Here is a 9,510-nt window from a genome sequence, read left to right as displayed (position 1 = left end):
TCACTGGGTTATGATCCAGGCCACTGGTAGGTTCATGATTCATTTCTCAGGATCCACCCTTTTCTTCCCCAATAAAACTTGATCAGACTTGGCAAGCAGGTGAACAAGGTTCTAGGCAGAAACAAAATTTTTATTGGCTGTACACTTAGAACTCTCCCTTAAAAAGGTTTCAATAGCCATTACACATTTACATCATATAGGGATGAATTATAGTAGCATGAGGAAAAAAAAAAATCATGTCCATGAGAAACCTCATTAATACTGCCAAAATGGATTTGACTCTTCTTCCATATGGAGGATGAAATTGTGGCCGCGGCCGCCCTGCTGCTTGCGTTGGCCGCCCTGCTGCTTGCCGCCTTGCTGGTTGCGTTGGCCGCCTTGCTGGTTGCGTTGGCCGCCCTGCTGCTTGCCGCCTTGCTGGTTGCGTTGGCCGCCCTGCTGCTTGCCGCCTTGCTGGTTGCGTTGGCCGCCTTGCTGCTTGCCGCCCTGGCCTCCTTGCTGGTTGCCACCCTGGTTGCCCTGGCCTCCTTGCTGGTTGCCTCCCTGGTTGCCCTGGCCGCCTTGCTGGTTGCCACCCTGGCCGCCTTGCTGGTTGCCACCCTGGCCGCCTTGCTGGTTGCCCTGCTGGTTACCACCCTGGTTGCCCTGGCCGCCTTGCTGGTTGCCACCCTGGTTGCCCTGGCCTTGCTGGTTGCCCTGGCCTCCTTGCTGGCCTCCTTGCTGGTTGCCACCCTGGTTGCCCTGGCCTCCTTGCTGGTTGCCACCCTGGTTGCCCTGGCCTCCTTGCTGGTTGCCACCCTGGTTGCCCTGGCCGCCTTGCTGGTTGCCCTGGCCGCCTTGCTGGTTGCCCTGGCCACCTTGCTGGTTGCCACCCTGGTTGCCCTGCTGGTTGCCACCCTGGTTGCCCTGGCCACCTTGCTGGTTGCCCCCCTGGTTGCCCCCCTGGTTGCCCTGGCCGCCTTGCTGGTTGCCACCCTGGTTGCCCTGGCCGCCTTGCTGGTTGCCACCCTGGTTGCCCTGGCCTTGCCTGGTTGCTGGTTGCCACCTTGGCCGCCTTGCTGGTTGCCACCCTGGTTGCCCTGGCCGCCTTGCTGGTTGCCACCCTGCCCCTGGCCGCCTGCTGGTTGCCACCCTGGTATGGCCGTGGCCAGCCCCTTCATGGTGCCCGCCGCCGTAATGGCCGTGGCCAGCCCCTTCATGGTGCCCGCCGCCGTAATGGCCGGCCAGCCCCTTCATGGTGCCCGCCGTAATGGCCGTGGCCAGCCCCTTCATGGTCATCATGGCTGACCTCCAGCACCACTGGGCCATTGCTTTCAGTAACTGAAAAGATAAGCAGGATTAATCCACTTGTAGAACAGCTTCCCCCATTCAGTTAGTTGATTTGAAGGGGGGAGGGGGTCCATTTAAACCGTTTTCTTACCTTCATCATATTCTGAAGGGCCACAGACTGAGTCACAGCATTCACATACTCTGTCATGACCATTAAGCTCCTGCCACCTGCATGGGCAATTGTAGTTAGTGTGATTAATGAGATGCGATGCCTAAATAGAATAAACAGTTACCTTGCCAGTTTTTTGTTGTAAGTGCAGAACTTGGCAGTGTTGGTCACATCTGGGTTTCTCTTTCTGAACATCTTGCAGTGAAAGTAAACCTGCAAGCAGGATGGTTGAAAAGCACTTATGCCCATTCATATTCTCAGGACACCTGCCTAGTCAAGTGCATCACTAACAGTTCTACCAAGGGCTTTACCTGCTTGTGGTCATTAAACTGGAAAGCAGATACTGTAAAGGAGACTACATTAGGCATCTTTGGCCTCTCAAATCTGGAGGTGCAGCTTTCCTGTTTACTATCCACCATACACCTGCAACATGTTAGCCAACAGCACAATTGTCCTAAACAGGTTTCTCAATTTAAAAAAACCCACTATTAAACACATTGGTACAAATCATAATTAAAACCAAAACGATCCTTAGACATTAGTACCCATTTGGTCATCTTACTTACCCATAGTTGTCAATTACTGTGTACTGCAGTCTAGAATTAGGATTTGGACCAGGGGTTGCAAAGCAGGATTGAAGGAAGAGCCATTGTCTGGTACTGTTAGGGTAACTAATTGCACTAAAGTGGATTTCTTGACCCAAATGATATTTAGCTTCAGATGGCTTAGAAAATGTAGCTGTACAAAGAAACAAGTTCACCACATTAGCTACTCCCAAAAATTCAACACCGCACATTAGCCAAGAACAAAGCTCAAGGTCTGGATATTTCAGATTACCATCCATCAACTTCAAAACCATGCCAGAAGAATGATGAAGAGTCCGCACACCAGAGGGGGCACTCCAGGTAGGGTGCACTGCGCCTTTGTATACATGGTAGTACCTACACAAGTACATGGTTAAGGTTATAATTCTAAAATTTGGGGCAGACCGGGCCACACAGCTAATGCAACACATAGTATTCCGTTTATTTACCTGAAAAAACAGCATTTCAGAGTAATATTGACAGGCTGCTTTCTACGGATTACTCCTAGCACTTTTTCTGGTTGGGAATGGAGTACATTCTCATACATCAGACATCCCTCATGCATCTAAAAGGGATAGGCAGAATACCATCCTGAACTACCAAACAGCTAAACAGTCAGTCAGCTGATATTGTATTGTGAGGATCTTGGTTTATAGATGTATACTATGTTGAAATATAACATACTTACTAATCTTTTACCACCACAAACATTCAGAGGATAATTAAAGAGCAGGTCTCCAGTGGCTTCATCTTTGCCATTGCTTTTGCAGTTATTACCAAGAATAAGGTCAGCCTCAGTACAGCCAAACCCAAAGAATGCCTTTTTAACCCTCACCACCATTTTAGAGAGGTTGCAAGTCAAAGACACATCAGATTTGTGAAATGCAGGTTGTGGCACCACAGGCCTTTGAGGTCTCGGGTTCAACAAAGCCTTCAGTGCTGGTGGTAGTTTTGCACTAGAACCAGTCAGTACTCCAGGATCCAAAATGCTTTTTGGAAAAGGAGTTGCAAAAAATGGAACACCTTCAGCAGGCATAAAGAGCATTGGTTTTGAAGACCCTGGTGCAAACTTAGCCACAGACGTCTGGGATGGAGAATCATACTCCCATTTAGCAGCCTGAAAATCATCAATTGGACCAGTTAATCCCAATAATGGGAAACCGCCCAAGAGACAACAAAATAAACAAAATACCCCCATTCTAATAACCATACACTGCAAATAAAACTTTCCCTACAAGTAGGGAAACAGCAACAAAACAAACAGAAAAGAAAGACAAGTCAATCACTAGAGTCACTCCGCAACGGCCTTTTAAAATCCTCTGCTGCGCAGGTACATAGGGTGCAGATTGCACACGCCTGAGCACGTGCGCGCGTGTACGGTCACTTCGTGAGCAATCGGAGTGCAGTTGGGTTCAGTTGGCCCGATTGGGTGTGAATGCTAATTGTGCTGCGTCGGATACCCTCGGAAGGAAACTTGATCGAGTTCGATACCGAATGAAGTTTCCGATTTTGTATTGTTATCACACCGTTTTGTTTTAATGCTTACTTTTCTTATAGTTATTATGATTAACTTGTTATTATTATAATCATGGTTATAAATGTGATTCCAGTCATCTAGAGGCAATTCATTTAAGAATCACGTGCACACAGTTCACGAATAATTTATTAATCCTACTCACAGCTCGCAGTATGTATTTAGTACCGTGCCTTGTTCTACACTCATTGACAAATCTTTTTACGCTGGTAGTAATACACTGTCGATGATTAGGTTTACTTTAAATTATGCATGTATATTTCTTTATAATAATAACTGAAACACATGCATACATGGTATTTTTTTGCCGTAAAGCCACAATGGAGCCACAATGGCACAGTATTAGTATATATGCTGTAGGAATCAGTGGCGTAGCGAGGGGACGGTCCGCCCCTGGCGGCACATTTTGCGGGCGCCATTATTGGCCAAAAGGCTCAGTACAATTCGTGTGTAAGCAGCAGGGTTCGGAAAAATATCAATCATGAATGAAAAAACTAAAATTCTCTGATTTTTACTCACAAATGCTTCAAAAATAATTTTCAGATTGTCCTTCTATGACGGCATCAGATACAGCAGTTGAAATTTATGAGGCAATAACAAAAATAAACATAAACATTACACCGATAATAATTTCTAGGAAGATAAACAACTAATTTACAATTTATAATTTCATTTCGTTTCTGCTCTGCGCAGAAAACATTCCCACCTACCACTTGCACACTACACTGGTTCTGGTTTTTGCCGCGTAATTATATTAAATAATTTGCACACGTCTTATTAGTGCGTCTATACTATATTCTTGTCTAGTTGATGCTTACAAATGATTATATGTGAAAATGTATTGCTATTTCTCTATATATAGGAATAAATCTATACAAAATGTATCTTAATTTTTCTCTATGCGTCATTTTAATTTTCTAATTAAATAGGTTAACATATTCAGATGTGCTGGATGGAGGCAAACCCCGCCCCGCCCCGAGCGGCACGAACTCTGGCTACGCCACTGTTAGGAATGCCCCCTTTGCAATATAGCCGCAAATTAATCCCCCTTTTTTTGTTATGGTACCTAATTTAGTATGGGATGTTTTCGAAAAACTTATCTGTAGCACATGCATCCTACATGGGGAAAAATTAAGTTTTCACCAGACAACATGGATCTCTAGTAGTTAAACAGTGAACTAATTTCACATCAATGATTTTGCTCCTATGATTAAATATTGTCAGTTTTATTCAGGCTCACAAATTGTGGATCATAGACATATTGTAAAATAACAATTACCTTGTTACTACATCTACTTAACATGAAGTTATTTTGATCTGAGAAAATTGTAGTATGAGTGTTAAATACTGCATGTAACAGTCTGATTTATTGCAAACAAATAATGTTCAGAGATGTAGCAACAGGACAGGTAATATCCCAGACTAAGAAGTCCAAAGTCGTCCGTTTATGTAAGTACTCATTACAATGACACAGCCATTAAGTGTTCTTATTTTCCTGTCTGAGATCATCTGGTGAAGTATAGCATTCACATCCACATGGGCCGGGTCATCTCAACCCAACTGAACTCCGATTGCCCGTGAACAGATTGTACACATGTGCACATGCGCAGACCTGAGGCGTGTGCATTCTGTACCCGGTACTCACCTGTTGTAGCTGGGGATTTTAAAAGGTTGTTTCTGTAATGAGTAATTTATTTATTTATTTATTTTTTATTTGCACAGCACCCACCAATCTCTCGGCTGAACCCCCAAACTGACTGTAGTCATTAGAATATATTCAAATACCAGCACAATACATGAAACCAAGCCTCCATGAGCCTGTAGGGTTCCTGTCTGTTCTTCTCCATTCCCTAATAGCCTTTTGGATTCTCAAGCACTGACTGTTCCCAGTGCAACGCTGCCACCAGCAAGCACTGCTGCACCCCACATCTTCAATACTGGAGATAAGACTACACATTTTTCACAAATGTAATATCCCCATGTCTTCTAGCCTCTCTAACATGGTGGTCAGGATTAAAAAGGCATTTTTTGGCCTTGACTGTCCTCAGGCTGAACTTGAGCAAAGGAAAAAATGAAGCCACCGGTGACTTACTCCTAAATTATCCTCTCACCAGTTGCAATTGTAAGAGTGATTAGAGTGTGAATGTAAGAGTGATTACTGATTAATGATGTTATACTTGAACATAGTCCACTGATATTTGAAAATAAAATCCTTCTTTACAGTTTGCATACATGAGCAGAATGCTGTTGACAAACCACAAACTGGACCTCGCTCAGTTAGTCATACAGTATCTCTGTATACTGGAAAGGTTAGGTTTATTTGTAGCTGAGCAAGAGTGCCAAGAGTGTGAAAACTGGTGTAAAACTCAGCCTGTGATGTCTTTATTTTTCATAGTTGTTTTCATATTTTTCTTAACTGTGTAAGACAGAATGGCATCATCCATTTATCCTGGCTTAACAAACCTTCTTGACACTCTTATTGCAATCTTAAACTCTTGGTTTGCTTGGCTGGGCCTCCCATCAGAATGTAACATCTACAGCCTAACCTGATCAGATGATCAATACGAGAATATGTAACAGCCAGGGACATCTATCTGTAAGTGTGAAATTGACTCAGGTTCTGAACAAAGAATCGTAAATGCAGAATGAGTAACACTGATGGACAGAACTTTACACCAGTGGTCAACCAAGAGGATGTGTTATGTGTACTCAAGACGCCAAAGACATAACCTTTACTCCTACATGTAAAACCCTTGTAATACCCTGACTAATTGCCCTTCTCTCACAGCTTAACCTGGCCATAATTGGGCAGCCCACAGCCAGAACCAATAGCTGATATAGTGTGGCCACAACAGAGGTCGAAGCAATTCCTTTATTCCAGAGGGTAACTGTGCTGGACTGAAAGCATGGAATACTTTTCTATGTTGGAGTTTGAATGAGGTTGCCATTGGTCCAACCTTGCTGAAGGAAAGGGGCAACAGAGAGAGAGAGACAGAGTCCATGCATTAACCACAGGTTCGCCTTGCTAATGACATTCGTTGACTGATCACGATTGACTTAGCAGGTACAACTTTGCTAACATCAGAGGACACTGTGCTAAACAGTCGAAGAGAAGACTGCAGTGCCACCTGAAACCAGAAGGTGGACTAAAGGCAAAGAATTGTGGCACATGGAAAAGGAAATGAGATAGCACTGAAAAATCCCTCCATGTATCTGGAGAAAGCTGACCAGGAAAGGAACCAAACATCACTCACCTCAAACCATAAGGACACTATGATTCTAAGAACTATTAACTGTAATTTATTAGATAGGACAAAGTCAACTAATGTACTATAGTAGCAGTGTCAACTGTAACTAAAGATAATAATCTTGTGAAGGATAAGTTCTGGCTATTATATGTTTCTCATCCCTAAATCGAAAAGGAAAGGGTGGAACAGTACCTCACACATGCACACATTTACACACATACACAATGAGACAGGGAACTTGGTGTATTAGGCTGAGGGTGGGCATGGAATTGTCCATGTGCCAGGGCAAAGGCTACCTGTTGTGAGCGAATGAGCACCTATTGCCTTTACTTCATAACCAGCCATAGAACTTAAGATCCATCTTAAACTCATGAAATGAAAATTCATGGTTCATAAGTCATGTGCCTTTTCATGTAAGCGGGGAAAGTTCTACAGGAGAAAAAGTTTAACTAAGCACTTATTATTTTATATTTTGTGTTGTCTGTGTCTTTTGTCTATACCATAGGTTTCCAAAGTGGGCGGTACTGCCCCCCAGTGGGTGCTGAAGTCTTCTAGGGGGGCGATAGTGGGTTCAGAAGCAGTCCAGGGGTCGGTGGCTCCTTATAGAAGATATTACTAATATATATTTAAAACTTAATTATTTTTGTGATTTTGCGATTGATTTATCATTAAAAAATTTTAATTCTGCATTATAATTCATCTTATGCCCGTCTTACACAATAAGTTTTGTCATCAATTTTCAATTTCAGTTATTTAATCATTTAAAAATTGACCATGTTTTGACAGAAATATATGTCAATTTTCTACGTCAATGAGAAAATAGAGCGTGTATATATGTGTGTATAATAGGTTATGTTTACAATAGCAAATATATTCGTTATATTTCATTCTAAAATATATATATAGTATATAAAAATCACTTTTCTAATTGATTTGTACAAAAATAAACCCGATTTTAGATAATTTAATATTCCGAGTAAAAATAATAATGGCAAGAAAGAAATAAAATCGTAAATTTTAGTTAGCCTAGTTATAGTACCAACTTACAGTATATAGCTAACTAGAGAGAAAAGACAAATCAAATATTATTCGAAACTTACAGTATTATACTGTGTTCTGTGGTTATAAAAATAATGAAACTTGTTCCTAAACCACTGGTATTTATAGATTTGAAATCCAGCCCGAATCAACTTGCATGCGTTGACTTGTTTGCGATACCATCGTACTCGTGCTGTGAACGAGTCACTGCAAGCATCCATATTCCTGTCGAAACACGCTGAGTTGCGTAAATTCTTTTTTTTAATACATTTTTTAAGTATATAAAAAATTGAAGTTAAAATATCCTGTATGACACGTTCAATTTTTTTATTTTACACGCAAGCGCATTTTGTTTCCTCCGACCACAACATTTTCCGAATAATTATAAATAATAATTAATAAATAAAATAATTAGGCCACACAAGATATAAACGGCAAACTTGCCAACAATCATCTGTCGAAAGTTTGATAGATAAGTGGAGTCATACAAAGTGTACATTAAATCTTTTATTTTGTGAATATTGTTGCAATTTTATTACTTCATTATGTCTGAATCTAAGAAGAAATGTCGACAGTACAGTATTGAGTATATGAAATATGGCTTTATTCAGTCTCCTACGAACCAATTATTACCTATGTGCTTGATTTGCCAAAAAGTATTTTCAAATGAAGCAATGAAGCTTTCTAGGCTACAAGAGCATTTAAGTAAAATGCATGCTGACAAAAAGGATAAAGATTTGTCCAATTCGTGAAGAAAATTGTTTTAAACATCCAACTATATCGAAACTTTCTGCATCGTTCACTAAACAAGATAATGACGGATTACAAGCTTCTTATAATAAATATTTCATCATTAATCGCAAAATCAGGAAAACCACACACAATTGGTGAGGAATTAATCTTGCCGGCAGTAAAAGAAGTAATAAACACTGTGCTTCATAAGCTAGCGTCAGATATCATCAGGAAAATTCCTTTGAGCAATAATTCAGTGCAAAGAAGAATCGATGAAATAGCTGAAGACGCTGAAAAATCATTGCGCGATTATTTGAAGACATGCCAATTTTCCATTCAACTCGATGAATCAACTCTCCCAAATAATGAAGCACTAATCTTATCATACGTACGATTCATAAAAGAAGAAAAAGTTTGTCAAGAATTATTATTTGCTAAAAATTTGGAAGCGGATACAAAGGGAGAATCTATATTCAACACCATGAATAAGTTTTTTCAAGAGAAAGACATTCCTATTCGTAATATTTTGTCTGCTGCTACTGATGGTGCTCCAGCAATGACAGGGTGCCACAAGGGTTTCATTGCTCATTTGAAACAAGCAGTACCAAATGTACTCGCTATACATTGTGTTCTTCATCGTCAACATTTGGTTGCGAAGAATTTAAGTGAACGCCAGCATACGTCGCTCCATTACGTTATTAGAGCAGCAAACAAGATTAGAAGCAATTCATTGAGTGACAGATTGTTTAGATTGTTTAGCCAACTAGTGTATTGAAAACGATGAAGATTTCAATCGTTTGCTGCTTCACACAGAAGTTTACAATTTGTTTGATTCAGTACTAGAGTTCCTAGAAAACAGAGACGACGGATTGCGGGCCAACCTGATTACATCCAAAAATGACATCGCTTATTAGACCTCTATAAAATATTTAATGA

General features: G+C 41.2%; 1 protein-coding gene across 1 annotated transcript; it reads right to left on the bottom strand.

Annotated features, from left to right (window-relative positions):
* Positions 1-1,138: 1,138 nt before the first annotated feature.
* On the bottom strand, positions 1,139-3,313 carry LOC120528531 (zona pellucida sperm-binding protein 3-like). The gene is made up of 8 exons (XM_039752709.1): positions 2,711-3,313; positions 2,472-2,587; positions 2,276-2,379; positions 2,005-2,176; positions 1,750-1,861; positions 1,563-1,651; positions 1,421-1,497; positions 1,139-1,320 (listed from the first exon to the last, which is right to left on the bottom strand). Exons 1-8 carry the CDS (start codon positions 3,230-3,232, stop codon positions 1,196-1,198), a joined length of 1,317 nt encoding a protein of 438 aa, XP_039608643.1. The 5' UTR covers positions 3,233-3,313; the 3' UTR covers positions 1,139-1,195.
* Positions 3,314-9,510: the final 6,197 nt, after the last annotated feature.

This window comes from Polypterus senegalus, chromosome 1 (genome assembly GCF_016835505.1).
Source record: "Polypterus senegalus isolate Bchr_013 chromosome 1, ASM1683550v1, whole genome shotgun sequence".
In the NCBI taxonomy this organism is placed as follows: domain Eukaryota; kingdom Metazoa; phylum Chordata; class Cladistia; order Polypteriformes; family Polypteridae; genus Polypterus; species Polypterus senegalus.
The sequence above is the reverse complement of the archived record's forward strand: the minus strand, read 5'-3'. Positions and strand labels throughout refer to the sequence as shown.

Excerpts from the sequence above, each read along its gene's own strand:
- LOC120528531 (XM_039752709.1), bottom strand. The coding sequence starts at position 3,232 with ATGGTTATTAGAATGGGGGTATTTTGTTTATTTTGTTGTCTCTTGGGC. Across the intron at positions 2,380-2,471 it reads CTGAAATGCTGTTTTTTCAG|GTACTACCATGTATACAAAG; the intron begins GTAAATAAACGG and ends GTACTTGTGTAG. Across the intron at positions 1,498-1,562 it reads TACAACAAAAAACTGGCAAG|GTGGCAGGAGCTTAATGGTC; the intron begins GTAACTGTTTAT and ends TTGCCCATGCAG.